Below are 18,834 nucleotides of genomic sequence, written 5' to 3' on the forward strand. Positions count from 1 at the left end.
GAACAAGCACAAGGCAAGTAATTTTCCACTGCTCTGTAGGGTTATCTTAATCCTGATCAGCAGGGACTTCCTCCAAGTGACCTGGTGATACTCCAAAATTCTATTTTGTCCAAAGGTTACAACAAGTTAAGCTACTGATTACTGTAGATGTAAGCAAATGCATATCCCACCATCTCTTCTGGTACCCATCTGGGGTAAGTGAAATTCATACAAATACTGGAAGAGTTAAGTTCCCAAAGAAATCACCACAAGGACATTTAGTGTACTTCAGTTTCTATCCCTTCACTTCCAGATACGGATCCAGCCATACCAGACGTGTTGCAAAACATGCCTGAATATGTACTGGACCTCATGTGCACACACAAGGAGGACAAAAGGCAGGCTGTCACTTTAGAACTTACCTTACTTTCAAAGATCCTTACAATTTTTTGTAACATTTAAAGGATTATTATCTCCTACAGCTAGGCTGCAGGAGAAAGGCTTTGAAATCTTTTTGGGGAAGCTAGCAACAGAAGCAAAATAAGACTTCCTAAAATTGGAACAGGAAAAAAAAGCGATCATTCTCTGAAATGAAGATATGGTAGCAATCCTTTTTTATCTTTTTACTTTAGGTTGTATTTCCCATCCCAAATTATCTATTTTGTTTTCAAATCTAAGCAGATCAAAGAAATTTCTATCATAACTTACACCATTCCTTAAGCAAAAACATAACTGTAACATATATCTAAAACAATGTAGACAAAAATGAGGGTTTTAAGAAGTCCTCTCAGGCTTTGAAGTCAAGCAAAACAATTTTATTTGCATAAGCCCCTCACAAAAACTGGGTCGAATTCATTCGTTTTTCCCAAAGGATTTAAACAAGCTTCATATGTGGAAACAAGAACGAAGTAAGGAAAATGAAACACCTTGCTTCTCCTTTCTTCTATCTAATATCAAAACACACACAGCTAGGACTTGAGTACATAATTAAATTTGTGAAATAACAATTGCTTGTTTATGTAACAAATCAACGCAGACATGGATTTTGAAACTTTTTACTGTCACTGAATATAACCTATAAGCACAGTTTAAGCACCTAAATGATCATCTGTTATTATATAATTAAAAGTGGTCTTTTTTCTGTATTATCTTCCTATGGAGCTTGTGTTAAACATGACACAAATGCTGCTATACTTCATGCCCCCCACTCTAGAGCAGGTAGCATTATACTGATATATCCTCTCCACATTTCTCCAGAAAGAGAATTCACTAGATCCCACAAGATCTCTTGGCCATATTTTTTTCCTCTGCTGAAGCCTCCATTTTCTTAACAATCCTACTCCTGAGGAATAATAGCAGGCAAGCTCTCAGGAAATCTTCTGGGACTGAAAAATCCAAGATTAAACCACATGCACACTCAGAATTGTAAAAATTGCCTCTCTGATCTGAGATACAGGTTGTAATCAAGAGCTAGAACTGAGTTCAAGTACTGAGTTCTGTCCCCTTCAACAGCAGGTACAAGCGATAGAAATCAACTTTGCACAGTGAAAGCAAGAATGAAAACCACTGCACTTAGAGCAGCAAAGCCAGACCGCTGGTCAACAGGCACCAACCTGCCACAGCCCACTTCATCTTGGAGTTCTCCTCAGGTGCTTACAGTGCTCAACACTGCGTGTCTTTGCACCCCATAAAACTATTACATTTTTAAAATTCTAAAAAAGCAAAATTAAGGACATAGGACCTTTTTTAGTGAATTTGGAAGGAGATCTTTGTATAAATAACCTTTGAAAAATACTCCTCTTGATCTAAAGCTTAAACTGATATTTGAAAATCGACTTCAGAACAAAGGAAGACAGCACTGAACTTCAGATAATCCTTGAAAGGTATATTAAAGTTCCAGGATACAGATAAATTTTTCAGCTTTGACACTGAAACTGGATACTATTCAAGTTGATTACATCCATTCTATATTTAGTCAAGAATCTATCCAATCATTAAAGAGAAGTGCTAGTGTTCGACTGAGCGCTGCTTGCTGCATTTTTGTTGCATGTTAGGGAAACTTCATAGAAAAAGAATCTGTCAGAACATTCAGGATAGATTCTTCAGCAACTGAACCTTATAAGAATTACAGAAAAGAGGGGTTGAATTTAGGTTTTACAACTAAAGAAGAAAACCTTTCCCACAGTTCAGAGAAGCTGGGCTAAACTCTCAAAATCAGATTTCAAGTTGGAACACATTCACGATGCCCAAACCCTGAATCTTGTCACAGCAGCCCTGTAGGCTGTCAGAGCAATGCCAGGCTGTGTAACAGCCTGATGGCAAATGCCTGCACTGCTTTGTGGCCCTCCTGGCATGTGTGGCACCAAGCACAGCACCAGGCCACTGCTGGCCCACTGACCACCAATTCTATGCACCTACTGGCCTCAGGCTCACTCCTGTTCACCCAGACCCCAGTTTTTAAGTACTCATATATAATGATATTTTTTTATATTCAATGCAACGCAGAAACTGAAATCACAAGCTACAAACACTCTACACTTCTAGAAATCTGGACTTGGGGGTCCCAAGACAGGTGCAGGGAAAATAAAACTTTTTACAATTGATGGTAACAAAGCAGAACGTCCAATTTTAATTAAACTACTTCTTTAACATCCAGAAATTGCATTGCAGAAAGGACTGGTGAGGGGGTGTTGAATTCAATTTACAAGGACAGATTTAAGTTCTGATAACCACCAAGCCACTCTCTCCATTTCTGTACATACACCACCATTTGCTATTTCTGTAAGAAAGGAGCTAAACCCAAAATCTTTGTTTTGTATAGAGTCCCAATCCACCATACCATGGACACTGTCCATCCTCTGCACAACTGCCACAGAATTGAAGAAGAAACTCCTTATATGGATTATTATTTATCTAGTCTTATACAATTTCAAAATGCTGAACATTTGAAGCCTGTAAAACCTCTGTCCATGTTCTAATGTGAAACTCAAACAAAAAAAAATTTTCACAAATGGTTTTAGTATCTTAAACACAACGTTTATTTTGCCATCTACACTACACAGGAGGTAAACACTATCATCCTCATTCCCTCCTCTGTAAATTGGTTAATACTTGTAAATGCTCTGATCTCCACCACAACGTTTTTTCCATAGTAGTCTTCATTCTTTCTGATGGGTTCAGATCAATTTTCTCCTCTGAATGAAGAGGCTGAACAGTAATGACATTTTTATTGCTTTAATCGATGCCAGATTGAAAAAGATACCACCTATCCAACAGTTAATAGGGTAGTTAATGCAATTCCCAGGGCTACATCTGAAGGGCAAGAGACGAGGTTTGAGCCCTTCTCACAGAGCACTCAGTGTTCTTAACAAAACACAGTGTCAACAAAACAGATTTTGAGTACAAACATGAAAGAGATGTAGTATTTGATGACCAGTTCTGGTTTCCTCTAAGGACATAGGGCAATACAGTTAAGTCTATTGCTAAAGAATATATCTGGAAATATCTGTCAATACACAGAGGCATCCACCTGCTGTCTGTATATCATTGTACAGCCAAGTCCACAGTTCCTGCACCCCACCACAGTGCCAAAGCAGCACGGACAGTTCAGGAAGCAGTAGGAGCAGACAGATTTTGTTTGCCCCTATCAGTGACCTTGTGCCTGTCATGTGACACTGCACAAGCCATTTTACCTTAGTTATGTCTCAGCCCTCTACCAAGAATTAATGATATTGAATTTGACTCTGTGACCTACACACACGTTGTAAAAGTTCTAAACAAATTTTTTACATTTGGACAAAACAAAAATTAAGAAGATAAATGGCAATTTATTTCCAATTTAATGCTTCATAGATTTGAACTGGTTACATTCATCTACTTTCTGCCACTTGCCATTTCCCTTTCAACATACAGTAAACCTAAGAGCAAAGGCAAAACGTGCTGTTCATATGTGGCATTTCCCAGAATTCTCCATAGGATGCCTTAATATTAATTGGATGTTGTCTCTTCTAGGATAAGGTATACTTTCATAAATGGTGGTATTCCATGCTTGAATATTGACTACAAAGAGACCACTGGTTTGTACTTCAGCTTCAACACTGAATTTCAGATGTTAGCCTCCTTAAACTTTTATTTACTGATTTTATTAAGTCCTTCCAATAACGTTAAGTTAAACTGTAGTTTAAAAAATAAAAAAGTATATTTTTGACAATAGCCTTCCTATGCAAAAGTTTTTTATTCTTTTCGTATTTTCTTATTCTAATAATCTATTGGACATACTTAATCCCCAAACATGTACTTAACAGTTGGACTCAATGATCTTAAAGGTCTTTTCCTACCTAAATAATTCTATGATTCTCTGTATAGTGAATTAAAAAACAAACCCGCAATGTTAACAGATACACACGGAGTCACTTGACCTGAATTTGAATATTCAGTAGTGAGGACTCCTCTTAAGGGGAAACAGAATTTCTACTATACATCATAACTTAGGTATATATGTCAAGAGCAGAACAGCTCCTATTCAAAAATTAAATAAACTCAGTAGATATCAAAACTGCCACACAGATCCCAAAGGAGATATTCTGTTTGTTGTCAGTGAAGCAGTAAAGTGATACTTGTTTTGTTTGTCCTCATTTTAAAATAAATGTATCGTTATAAATAATCAAGCCAGAGACCAGAGGTCTGAACTAACCCCTATTCTGGAACAAACACTGTCTATTAGCAAGATGAACCAGGTTCAGTTGTTCCTTTTACAAAGAAAAAGAAATTTAGGTTTTTAGACAGTTTTGATTTTAGTAATGAAAAATTTAGTTCTTTAATGTTCACAATTATACTATATACTGCCTCTATTGAAGTTGCTGCATTACAGCAGTTATTATCTTCATATATGACCTCTTCTTATGCAAGACTGCTGCAATTTAAACTCTGAAATTCAAATTAAATTACAATCTTTCACCCTTAGGCACTCAGTTCAACTTCAAGTATTGAGCTGCCCCCTTAAGCAAAGAGATGAAGGTCAAATAAAGGACACTTTTCCTTCAGTAGAAATACTTAATAGTTTTTGCTCAGCTCTTGTATCTTTAATGAATAGCTGACTGATAAGGTAAAAAGACAGGGGACACAGATAAAGCTGTCAACCTAGAACAAAAATTTCTGTTCAATGCCATCTTTTGTAGATAAGACAAACATTATTTTAGAATAAACAGTAGACCAGCTATGATTTACCATCCTGAGAATCATCATGAATGTAGCCTCATTTACATAATAATTTAAGTATATATATTTTTCTAACATACCTTTGTGCAATGGTTGAGGCATGGTTAAAATCTGGATAAGCAAAAGGGATGAGACATCTCTGTAAAGCACAGGAACTTCTGGCAGCTCTTCACTTACCAGCCTGGAAATAAAACCAAAAGAAAATCACTTCTGATACTATAAACCCATTTTCATATTTTATTTTAAATAGTATTACATTTGAGATCAAGCTTATAGAAGCCAAGTACCTGACAATTTGCTAACTGATCTCAATATTAAAACCATTTAATGTAACTCATGTAATAACTCATGAGGAAGTTATCACTTGGGCACCTGATTCTTATTACAGTGTTTTAAAACTTTTCAAAACTGCCTGAACTCATGTCTATGTAGAGTGTCAAGGAACACTCAAACAATTTAACTGGTTTACAAAAGTATGGCATTTAACAAATAAATATATATATCCATGCTGTAACAATAACGAATCCTCAAATTGCTTTTAATGTTACAAGGACTGTGCCTCCTAGAAAACAGAGACCTTAGAAAATATACTTCCTTATATAGAAAATTTCCTTCATGTAAAGAAATGAAGGCTCAAGAAGCCATGAGAGGTGAAATTATGCAATTTTACACACAGTCTTTATTAAAACCCCCATATGGCTAGAAGGACAGCAAATAAGCACAGAGATACTGCAAACTTTTGAACCATCCAGATTCACTGAATGACATAACATCACCTTGTAGTCCCATAAGTAAAGGCAGAAAATGCTTGCAGATAGGAGAGATAGTAGTTTTCTAGCTTTGTGTAGCACTATCCAACAAAATTCCAAACAACATTATTCTTCAGGTTCAACAACTGAGTCAAATGGCAAAAAAATCAAATGGTTAAAAATCATTCTCCCCTCTTTAACTAATATGGAGTGTAATGGAGATCTCAGCAGGAGCTGCTGGTACAACACGGTACACATTCTCCCTTGTCATCTTTCCCCTTCTGCAACACGTGCAACAGAAGGAGCTGTTTGGGTTCTTGTTCCCATTTGCAAACAGTGCTGGTTGCTGGTTATCTGTGCAGTCCTAGTCCAACTGACTCAAATCACCCATGCAAAACAGAGTCCTCTACAGCTTCTCACAGACAGACAGCAGTGGTGCAAAGGAAAGCATCACAGGCTGTGAGTTCCTTCTGCCCCGTGACTGAAATGCTGTCCTTCTGGAAGGGCATTTTCTATCGCTCCTTAGGCTTTTTCATCTTTCTTTCCTCCTCTTTTGTCATTCTTCTCACTGGTCAGAAACTGCAGGAAAAACAATTCTTCCCCTCCTGGTAGGAGCTTCCCCTATTTAGGGCAGCCAGAGGCCTCTACGCCATGTGGCACTTCACTGAGCCCTCCACAAAAACCACCTGAGAACGTCAGGAAATCAAAATATATCCACCTGCTACAGTTTCAAGGTTAGCTTCATGCTTTGGTACATGAATTGGTATAGCAATTTTAACTGTCCTGCAGGTAAACCACAACTGAGGAAGTGCTCGATAGTTGTACTGAAAATATAAATACATCCTTATTAAGATCTACCCCCAAAAGCACAGCCTCACTCTCCTCCATTTGGTTGTTCTGCAAGACACCGTGAACCACAGTTTCCCAGGGAGGCTTTCTTAAATCCTGCAGCAAGTGCCCAATTTCTGTACAAACAGAATCTGGTGGAGGAAAGAAACATACAGCAAGACAGTCAAGCCCTCCTCTGTCTCAGCTCTGCCCTTTCAGAGCACAGCTGGTTAACTACTGTTGTGTCCAATTATTGCCTCTCTTCCAAGAGCACCAAATCCTTTCTCTGATCCAACTCTCATCCAGCTGGCACAGACTACTCCTTTAGCTAAGTTGATGGCTCCGTGAAAGCACCAACTCTCCCCTGGTGCCATCCATCACACACATGGCACAAACTGAGCTCTTGCAGACCACATACTGGAAAAGGTTGCCCGCATGTGGTGGGATGTGGGTGCATACACAGGATCCTTAGCACCCTCTAACAGCTTTGGGGACTCAACCAGCTAATCATCTCTGAGGCACATAAACATGATGCTAATTTTGGAAGGAGACCCTCTCTACACAGTTACCTGTCATGAAGACTCAGACTTCTCTCTACATAAGGCACCACCAGGAGTCATCTGTGATATGAATTTTAACACACAGAAGCAGTCATACAAGAGGAGGATTAGAAGAACACTTTTGGTCGTATCTTTATGATTCTCTGTATATTGAATTAAAAAAACAAACCCGCAATGTTAACAGATACACACAGAGTCACCTGAGCTGAATTTGAACATTCAATAGTGAAGACTGAACTCCTCTTAAGGCTGACTGGTCTTCTAAAATGAAGTCACAGAAAACATGGTCTCACTGGTCCTTTTGAATTAATGAACCCAAACAGCTATAGAATAAACACCATCTATAACCCTTTTGCTATAATCAATCGTTTAATACAATTATTGTTTCATAACTCTGTAATATACATAAATATACATATTTATATATGTCAGCCTCCAAAACAAAAACCCAAATATTCTAAAAATCAGTATATTGAATTCTAAAGAAGAAAAAGGGGGCAAAAAATTGTATCATACTGCCAAGTCTCATTTTCAAAATTATACATGCCACGAAGATGCTTATCTCACTATGTCTCTCCAGTCCTACTTTTGCTTACAGCTAGCTCTATTTTATGATCTATGACACCGAAAAACTACCTTCATTATGTAATGACTTTAAAACCATGGATACCCCTTAAATTACTTCTCACCTTTAATTCTTAATTAATATACAAATTTTGGGGCAAATTTAATTTGGAATAACATTAAAAAAATCCCTACTCCCTCTGGTAACATCTAGTTGAACACCTCTTTCTGACAGAGGTATCAACATCAATATCGTTTAATAGTTGTGTAACAATTAGGTCAAATACCAGTTCTGTCAAAATCAGGAAATATATATACAGAATACCATGACTGACTGGCAACATCACAAATAAATGAACTCATTTTCACATGCAGGACCAAGGGAATTATTTTTCTAATTTATCTGGTTCATATGAATTGAGAAGCAAAGCTACATTAAATGTCAGGGGTTTAGATAAGCAGCTTTCGCTTACATCAAGTGCTGCAGCACATGAAGCACTTAAAAACTGCTCTGTCATTCCTTAAGAACCTAAGCAAGTTCTTCATTATGACACTGAAACTAAATTTATAAAATGTGTTTAGAAATGTGTTTTGTGGAAATTGTCCATTCTGTTAATCCTCAGTGCATATGTAAAAGCTTGATAAATCTGACTTCACAAAAAATTGTGGCACAGAAGCAATGAATAAAAAGAAAGTAAGTACAATTGCAGACAGGACCAAAGTAATACAAATGATTCAAATGTATAACAGTTGTATGCTGTATCCATTTAAAAAAGGGAGGTGGAAGTGAAAATAAACTACACAGTGCAATATAAACATGTACTAAAATAAAAAATGCATTGCTCTGCTTTCTCTATGGAACTGACCTCTCCTCCAGCACAAGGTAATTGGGCTGTACCTCTCTCTATGCCAGTGCCAGAGCTGCCTATCAGCTGCCAGCTGAGCAACTCTGCCTCTGTGTTCTCCATTGTCCTCCAGAGAGATGTCATGCAGGAATCACTTCTTTGGGAACGGATACAGAGGAACGGGAAACTGTTCTACTCTGAAGCAAGCAGCATTTTGCTAATGGCCATTCCTTACATACATGCTCCTCATTCCCTCTTCTCTCAACCAGGGACACTTAAAAGTTTCTGGTTGATGCTAACTCCAACTAATTATAAAGTTAGAAATTCAATAAAGTTTTGAGCCTCACACCACTTCAAACTGTCAGATACAGAAAATCTGAGACACAGGGATACAGATACACCTAAACAAAGGCTTCATCGACCAGAGCAAATCTATATTTTCTTCAGAATTCACAGGATTTCTGCAGCCTGCAGAAAGGTCAAAGTAATACACAGCTTCTGATGCTCACTGTAAGTAGAATTCTACTATTTATTCTGGCTTCACTCTAGGATCTAATCACGATTTCAGATTTGCTCTTCCTTGTATCTCAGCAGATTTTACAGCAGGCCAGTTTTTCTCATTGCACATTCACTGCCAGTACTAACATTAGGCATCTCCCATTCTTTTACCACTGTGCCCCTGGTGGTCCCTTGTCATCTATTCCCAAACTCATTCAAATTAACCTTTTTAAAACATGGATTAATTGCTTGACTTTGCTCTTGATGCAGCCTGCCCAAGCTACATCAGCACAGATGAAGCAGATGGTGAGCTCCAGTATAGGGGAAGGAAGAAACAGCCAAGAGCAAGTACTCCCAAAACTGGCACTACTGTCAAAACCTATGTACTATAACACGTCCTGAGAGACTGCTGTTTCAGGCAGGATTTGTGTTTGAATAGATCACACAGGTCCTGTTGCAGCATGTGTATGTATATATCACTTCTTGCAACCTTAACTAAACCCTATTGACTCCTTTTCATAAAAACCGTGAGTTTTTTCCCCATTTCCCAACAGTTTCTGTGACAGAGATGTGACTTAAGAGGTTCCTACGCAGAGTTGCTCATTCCTATCCCTGAGCTGCAGTTTGTTGCCCCAGTATGACACTACAAACAATCACTGAAGCAATCTAGCTTAGAGTGAAACATCAGCAAAATGCTGCAGTAAAAATAACCCAGCATTTCAGTTTATCCTACAGTTCCCCCCTCCAAGTGCTTCCACTGCAAAGATCCTTAATGTTTAACTGAATCATTCTATGCTGACATATTCTGTCTGCCAAAACAGACATGAAAACTTCAGCCTTCATAGAGATTCAAATTTTTAAAAAATGTGTATTCTTTTATTTCATGTTTGTTGTTCCTAAAACTCTGGCTAGTTGGACTAGTCCATTAAATTCACATCTGAGTTTAGTAATTATTGCCTCCAGCTGCTCCTTCCCTGCCCCCTGCCAGAAGCTATTATTCTCCCCTTGCACCACAATAATTGTTTATTTGATCACCACTGAAACCAGACCTACCCCTAGAAGAACATTTACTTAAATATGGCCTCTGGGACCAAGTGTACATCAAATTTTGCAACATGAACTCCATAGGGGAAATAATCCACTACACCATTCACAGTTCAGACTTAGCTTTATCTTTTTCCCCTCTCTTCTTTCAAACAGTACACATTATTTAGGTCCTTTTTGATAAGGTATCTCCTTGCTCAAGATTTCTTTATTTCTCTTTTACCTTGCTGTGGCTGCATGAGCTCCTCCTTATCTTTCCTTTCAGTTGCCATTTTCAGCTACAGGAAGATCTAGGTACAGCTGTAAAAGACACTGGACAAAACCAGTGGCCTTGGGAAGTACAGTGGAGCAATTCTGTGAGTCTTTACAAGTTACTTTGTTCAGTTCTACCAGACACATGAAATCTAAGGCATTATTTATTAAGAATGATAGTTGGGTTGTGGAAAATAAAGATAAAAATTGTGAGTTCTGCACCTGGGTGGTTTTAACTGTAAATATTTACGTATATTTAAATAAAAGAGCTACAATTAAATAAGGGTGAAAAGATAATGGCACTTGCATTCCACAGATTTTTGCAGGTTGGGGGTTTTGTTGTTTGTTTAGTTTTGAAAATTATCTTTTTAAATAAATGAAGATGGAACTAGCTTCTCTGGAAAACTGCTTTCAACTGAAATACTAATTTTAGGTCAAAAATTAAACAGAAAAATATAGCATGTTAGTTTAAAGTTATTTTGCTTCTGTGATTTTCCCGAAGTTAAATTGTTTGGAATCATAGTAATGTAGTCATAACATAGATCTTTTCCTCTCAGACATTTTTTTTTTTTTTAACAAGTTTTTGCCTGAAGTATCATGCCAGTCAGGCTAATGATTTAGAGGGTTAGCTTCAAAATAGCAGAGTGACATCCACATCTAAAATCTGCAGTGACTATTTCTCCACCGTCCTCTTAAGCTTCACTTTACTGCAGCATGTCACCTTCTAAGTGCTCTGAGCACACTTCCCTGTACCTGAAAAAATTTGTTCTTCTGTATTTCTCAAAAGGCTGTGTGACTCTAAAAAGTGTGCAATTAGATCATACACACCAATCCTATGAATGCCATCTTCAAGTGAAACTACCGCTTCAAACTTCTACAATACAATTACAGATATTCATTTTATGCTCTAATTTATGCATCAAAAACATCCTCAAATTGTCTCCTTTGAAGCATTCTGGGGCCTGCAGACTAAGGTAGGAAAAATATTCCAAGGAGTGAGCAAAAACATTCCAGCTCGACTGCATTTGTGCATCTCAAAAGTAAACTATTACATGGCAAAATGGATGATATATCTCAGTTGTAGCTGCCTACGGGACTTTGTGCCAAACCAGTATCATCAAGTCTACCAAGAAATATTGAAAACCAATGCAGAAAACATGAGAACTGCTCAAATGCATTCCCAACATGCAACATTCCCTGCCAAGAAGCCATTCAGTCTACAGTACCATCAAATTATTCAAAATATTGCCCAATGACATCTAACTTGCAGCAATCTGGCCTTGATATGACCAATGCACGGCAAATTCCATCAAGTCTGTAAGTCCCCTCTGTTAAGAGCTGCTTCCAAAGTCAGCAAGCTCTTAAAATGCCAAAATGAGAAGTGCATGATCAGTCCCACAGCTATTCTGTCAACAGCCTATCAACATGATCTTAATTTTGCCTCATATAACTAAGTCAACCATCCACAAAATTTATTAACTTTGCCCATTGCTCAATCTAAGTCAGGTCTCAATCAGAATCACATGAAAACAGATCCCCAAAGCGGTGTGAATACATGCTGAATAGCATAGGTTTCAGGTTATGAAATCCTTAAGGCTTTGTTCTGCTAATGGTTCATAAACTAACCTGTTAATATAGTTTAATTACTGCAATAATCTGATGTTCATTGCAAAAAGAAACCCAAGCCCAAGAGGACAAACAGTAAAATCTCAAAACAGAAGCAAAAACAGTTGTTTTAATAATTTCCCCCAATTTGCAATTACGAGTGTGGCATCATTTGTCTAGATCAGTTTTTGAAATCACATGACACTTTCCACCTCAGGCTTCCAGAAACACTGACAAACACGCAGCTGGACAGGCACTAAAAAGTCAGTCTTTCGACATTACTGCAAGCTACAAAATGTAGAGCTTAGTATGAAGAAGATGCTTAAAGTGCCAAGAGCAAAAACTAAAACAATCTACTGTTTTCCTCTTATGAGGAAAAACGATAATCTGGTTTTGGGCAAGAAACCTTTCTTCTCATCGTCAAGGCAGAATCTGAAAAGTGATGGGTCTTAAGTCAAGTAGGAAGATGAGTCCTTGCAGAGCACAGAAACATTGTTTCATTTATTACACTGTTAATCCTTGTACACCTGTGTATGTAAGGTGATGCCTTAAAAGCAAACTCAGGTAAGTAACTTGTTTAAAATAATAATCAAGAGGAAAATTTTTAGCTTAAAATAGAATTATTTCTATTTTATAATATGCCTACTTACAATATTTCTCTAACAGCTATTAATCATTGCTCACCTTTCAATAAACTATTTCTCAGCTTAATCTCAATGTAAATTTTGTGTAGCATCCATATCGAGAAAAGCAGTGCACTTATCCACTTACCCAATAATATTCAATTTGCATGTGCTTAAGCTTGCAAGAGGTGTATTTAAAATTCAACTCAAAACTGGAATGTGTCAGATTCTTATGTCAAAGAAATTGGAGAATTTATTTTTACAAATTCATACATAAAATTTTTAGATGTTAAGTTCAGCAGCCTACCTCACAGAGAACTTAAATTAAGACAGAAAGTTACCCAAAGTGCCTCTGTAAGGATGTTTCTTTCACCAGGTAAAACTGATATTGGGTAAATTAAAATACTTGCTCTGAATTTTTATCCTGCATCGGCTGGGTTAGTTTTCTCCAGGGATTGTATGCAGAGTCTATACTGTAGAGGCGCATGTGCATGGCCAATACGTGGAACAGCTGATCTGAAAGGTGAAGACAAATTGCTGATTATTATATACAGTGATACAAAGTATTTCACATTAAATTGCCATCATGTATTTCAAGATTCTGAAAAGTCTGTCATCTCATTTCAAGTAAGCTGGTACTCTCACAAGCATATTTTTATTATGTATTTATTTGTTTTTAAAATAAAATTTTGAAGAGAAGTAAGATTTCAATAGAAGGTAGTGACCATAGGCATGCATAAGGAAAAATGCCCTTATTTTTCTCTCCCGAAATTCTGAGACAGAGAAAGGCCGTTTAGAAAGCTTTGGCCAGATCTCAGTTGTTTTGGTGCTCCATGTACCTAATTTCAGGCCATATAAAAAAAATCCTGGTTACATGCTCACTTCACTTCCCTCTCCAGTTTGTGCCAAAAGCCATGATTTCCTAAACACTTCTTCTAAACAGAGCCTGATATACTTCTATCGTACAGCTTTTATTTCCCTCTCCCACAATTAAGTTCTGTGCACAACATATTTAAAATTAACCCAAAGCTGCTAGAAGTTACAGCCTACAGTAGGATCGCTTCAGCTCTTCATTCTTAAAAGGTTATTATTATTCCTTGTGCCTTCTTTTGATTATTTTGTAGGAAACTTTTGGATGAGGGAAAAAAACCCCAAACCCAACAAACGTCTGACCACACATCAAGGATGCTAAAGTAGCGACAGTCTTTATAACATCAGAGATTTGTCCATACAACCTGCAGGCAAAGTTTACTGATATTCACTAATTCAAAACCTTCTGTACAGCCACTGTATAAAAAATATAATTTGCAAAACACTTGCAGAATTTTTCAAACAAAGGATGCATAATTATTCATGGAAGTTTACTGCAATATCTTCTATTAAAATGCACAGTTTTCATTTCTCTATGGATCATATGATCAAGACAAATAAAGATAACATCTAATCTTTTCTTCCCTTAAGCAATCCAACAAGGCAAGCACCATCTATGTTGACAGCATTTTCAGAGATGTATATGCAATAAGAAACACAGAATGGTTTGAGTTGGAAAAGACCTTTAAAGGTCATCTGGTCCAAGCACCCTGCAATAAGCAGGGACATCTTCAACTAGATCAGGACTATTAGGGACTCAGACTTCACTTCTTTTTCTGTGTTTATAATACAGTTACAGTTTGGAGAAAACGTATCTTTTTTTATCTTTATAGGTTTATATTTCAATATTTTAAAATATCATCATTTCCCACAATTTTGCTCACTGTTTTTCCTCCTGTGACAATCTATCTTGCTATGTGCTGCCATGTCTGTTTCTCCTGTTCACTTTTCTGGGACCCTGCTTCCTTCCTCCCTTTTATTTTAACTTTTTCCCCTAGCATCTTGACAACATCTTTCCCCTCCACCCCTTTAATTTTTTCAATTGATCCCTTTGCTGCTTTCTCTCAATCTCTCTCCTTTCTCTCTACAACCCACTTGCTCAACCTACAGACTCACTGGTCCTCTTTTTAAAGTAGAAATAGCAGCTATTAATTTATTTTCCATAAATAGACAATTACTCAGAGGTATGCAATGGCCAAAAGAGTCGCATGATGAAGTCAGCTGACTGCCAGAGCCTCAGGGCTGTAATTAGCTCCTGGGGTTTGTAAAATAATTGGAGATGTAGATGGCATTGGAATTGATAGCTTTCACCTGCTTTCTGAATAAAAACAGTCAATGAGGACAAAATAAGTAATCTATTCTCCTGGCAAGAGATTCTTAGCAAAACACTGCTTTGCTGATAGAGTTCAAACCCCTGAAAATACAGTTATATTTTATCAAAATAAAAAAATCAAGCAGGTTTTATTTGGAAGGAAACTCATGAAGGTATCTGTTCCTTCCCTCCTGCCTGTTCACTAAAAGGAATGGGGTTTTTATTCTCAACTGCTTCTTGCCTCAAACAGAAATGAGCAACTGTGCAAAATGAAAAAAAAATAATTAATAATTGTTCATTAATTGTATTAATTCATCCTCTACTCCTTTAACAGCTTTCTCTTGAGCTTTTACTAATACGAAATTAGGCAGGCAAGCATCAAATCCTAGCACTGGAGAATTTATTTGTAGTCTCCAAGTGTGTAACATTTACGGCATCAATACGCACTCTAACGCTGACTGCCTGTGCCCAGCAAAATGCCGTTCAGCAGCCTGTAAGATGGTACTTTCTGTCTATGATTCCGCAGCTCTGGCTCCTCCACAAGGCCGCACGATGGGCACGGGGAGGTCCCCGGGCGGGCATCGGTCCCAGTGCCCCTCATGGGGCGGCGCTGCCCCTGCGGCTCCACAGCAGCGTGGGGAACACACATCAAGGTGGATCTGTTCTACACCACGGTGACTCCAGTCGCCTTACCTCCCACCTACTGTGACTATGAGTTACTGGAGAAACAGCAGGGAAACACCAGAGCACTGGAAATCGAGAACTGGCAGCTTGGTTTACGCCAAGCTTACGTGCTCACCACGTCCTTATGCCTGAGGGACTAGCAAAAACCTGATTTGGGCCAAAGGAAGACCAGAGGGTCTTTCCTGTGTATTTGGGAGAATGCATAATTCCAAAACATAAACACAAAATACAGTCTGCCCTCTCATTTTCTTATACACTACTTGGAACCTTTAGAATATATGTAATTGTTTTTTGAAAAGTATCAGCAAAACGTTACATGACAATGGCCCACAATCAACAACCTTGCCCAGACTTGTGAAGACTGGCATGCAAGGCCATAGCCCCACCAGGCACCCCAAGCTGCTCTGCCACTCACAGTCCATCTTCCATTCTCTCCAGGAGAGCCCACCTTTGTAAGGGGGAAAGGCAGGGCCTGGCTGTAGCTCAGAGTCACCAAAAGAACATTTGTAAGTAAATTTTGTAGGAAGAATAATTTCAGAAAGTGCAGCAGCAACAACATTAAGGAATGAAAATTATGAAGTCACAACAAAACAAGAACTACAGGTATACTGGATAACAAATCATGAGAAGTAAATGGTGAAAAAAATTGAATATGATCCTCCTCTCCTCATAAATTCATAATACTTTAGACAGGCTGCATCCAGTTAATTTGAATTTAAAAAATCACACAATCTGGATGCACAGTATAACTTATTGCAAGTTAACCTACTGTGAGAGAGGAGCAATAAACTCAGCTGGAATCGGTACTTTCAAAAGAGCAGCTCAAAGGATAAGATGCTGTCTTTGCACTGGGTGTGAAGCTGTAAGAGAAAGCATTCTAATGCTGCTCCTCTCATAAAAAACAGAGATAAATGGGTGTTTTGTCTACATAAACACATTGCTTGCACTAGCACCTGCAGATGTATTCTTTACTATTTTTAATATTAAAGCACATTCATTTTACAGATGTTGACAAACCTCTCAAAAAAATACTGCTTTGCCAAAGTGCACAAAGCAGGAGTCTACAAAGGCAATTCCACAACCCTTTTCAGGTCTAGTGTGGTATGCACAGCATAAAAGATGACCAAACTGAGAGAGATGAACACATAGTGATTTGACAGATGAATGGCAGACCTTCCAAAAATGTTGTGCTGAACTAACAAAAGTGAGTGACTCAGGAAGCTGCATGCAGGTGTAAGTTTTGGTCTCACTAGTAATCTTGGTCTTGGTCTTTGCCAAAGCGATCCCAAATTTCTGCTTAAGTTTTGCTGCCTCTTTTTCTGGTCTTGACTGTAAACTAAATTCTCAAATTACCAGAGCTGAAATCAGATAATATTTTCTGTTATTAATGCCAATTCCACAATGTACAGCAATGTGCTGTAATAATGATAACAAATAAAACTAAGGAATTAGCTGACATTTTGTTTATTCCCCAATCTCTGTTTTAGGAGGACATAAAGAACGCATACTGCTGTCATGGAAATCTCTGTTTTGCTGTTTTGATCCAGACTTCTCTTTTTACATTGTATAAATTTACAATGCAAAAAGATCACAAAACACTGACACAGTAGTTCTCTGCAAGTGGAATCGAGAACACCCTTGTCTCAACTGTGAAGCTCTTACCAGACTGAAAATGCTACATCCTTCTTCTCCCCCTGAAGTTTCCTGGTACTATAAAGAAGAATGTCAATGATAACAAAAGCCACTTGATACAGCCAGATGGGACTTGATTGTTAATAAGGAGATTGAGGAATTTTTTCCTCCCTGTACCGATTTATACAGTCCACTTAGCAACAGCAGCTGCAAAGACCTGCTGACAGCATTGCTGATGATCATTTATCTCTGATCCAGTAATTTGAATCAGTGAATAAAAAAAAATGTGAAGGTCAGGAAAAGCCTATTAAGGCATTAAGACCCGACAGTCTTTACAAAATCTCAGGTCTTAATTGCTGATGAAGCAGCTAATTATCCTCGACACAAAACTTGCCAGTGTATGAAATAAACTTCGGCAATAGAGTTCTAACAGTACTTATCTATGCTTCTCCCACAGTAGATATTAATGGCATACCAAAGTCTTTAGAAAATACTTAAGGATCACCCGTTGGTGAGAAAAACTGCTTTTTCAAAGTTAGCATGAATGGGCACCAAGGATCTGCAGATTGACAGCTCCTAACTGACACCCTTCCCCCCCAACAAACATAAACAACTCCCTCCCTACTCACCCCCCCCCCCCCCCCCCAAAAAAAGCAAAAGAAAACCAAAAAGAAACCTCAAAACCTGCAGCACCAAAAGCCCAACCAAACATGGGAATCCATTGTAGAGAGGCATTCCTGAAAACTTCCTTTGTTCTTTTTATTTTCAGTAGTTGCAGAGAGCTGGGTAGGAATCTTTGCAACCATATTCACATTAACAGATTACAGGAAAGAAACAGCTGGAATATAACGAATTATAAAAGAATTAGGTTTTTCTTCCTGCAGAAATAACCAATACTAAGCGGTTGCAAGGGTCACTGACTATACTGATAAAATGGAGACAGCCATCACCCTCAACACAGGTTGGAAAATTTGATACAGAGGGAGCATGAACAACTTAGAAAATCCTTAATGTCACAGTGAGTTTCTGTGCTCACCAAAACACATACTGAACAGTGATTAGACTGATATTAACATCATAATGCAAATACAGCCTTCAAACGAACAAGAGAAAAAAACCTGACCAACTAAACAAACCAACCAACCAACACAACTCCCATGGAACAATACTGTATCTCCATGATTAGAACCACCATTCTAGAAGTTACAAAGGCGCTGGCCACTTTATTTTGGGAGAGTTTAAATAAGTCTTAAATAATTTTTTTTCTGTCTCGTTGTAAATTAATGTCCTTTCCAATTGATGCAGTTGATGCTGCAATGCCAGACTGCTATCTGTGGGAAATGTAAGGATAAGGAGCTCATTTACACAGAAACTGAAGCCAGAGGACAAGAGGATAGAATATTTAATCCTTCCCAAAACCCCTAATCCGATCCTTATCGCAAAGGGGAAAAGGGAAAAAAAAAGAAAGAAAACAGTCAGAAAGAAAGAAAAGAACTATTTAAAAGTTAAAAGGAAGAATTACTAGATTATAAATTCATTTATAGGTAACTTTTAAATTTTGTGGAACTGTTC

General features: G+C 37.9%; 1 protein-coding gene across 1 annotated transcript in view; it reads right to left on the minus strand.

The window, feature by feature from the left end:
• UBR3 (ubiquitin protein ligase E3 component n-recognin 3) overlaps positions 1-18,834 on the minus strand; it is a 104,210-nt gene that overhangs the window by 10,103 nt on the left and 75,273 nt on the right. The window contains exons 33-34 of the mRNA XM_027636526.1: positions 13,175-13,280; positions 5,277-5,377 (exon numbers count right to left, since the gene is read on the minus strand). Coding sequence (XP_027492327.1) covers positions 5,277-5,377; positions 13,175-13,280 — 207 coding nt within the window. The remainder of the gene's footprint in view (positions 1-5,276; positions 5,378-13,174; positions 13,281-18,834) is intronic.

Source organism: Corapipo altera, unplaced genomic scaffold (genome assembly GCF_003945725.1).
Source record: "Corapipo altera isolate COAL_440 unplaced genomic scaffold, ASM394572v1 45, whole genome shotgun sequence".
Classification (NCBI taxonomy): domain Eukaryota; kingdom Metazoa; phylum Chordata; class Aves; order Passeriformes; family Pipridae; genus Corapipo; species Corapipo altera.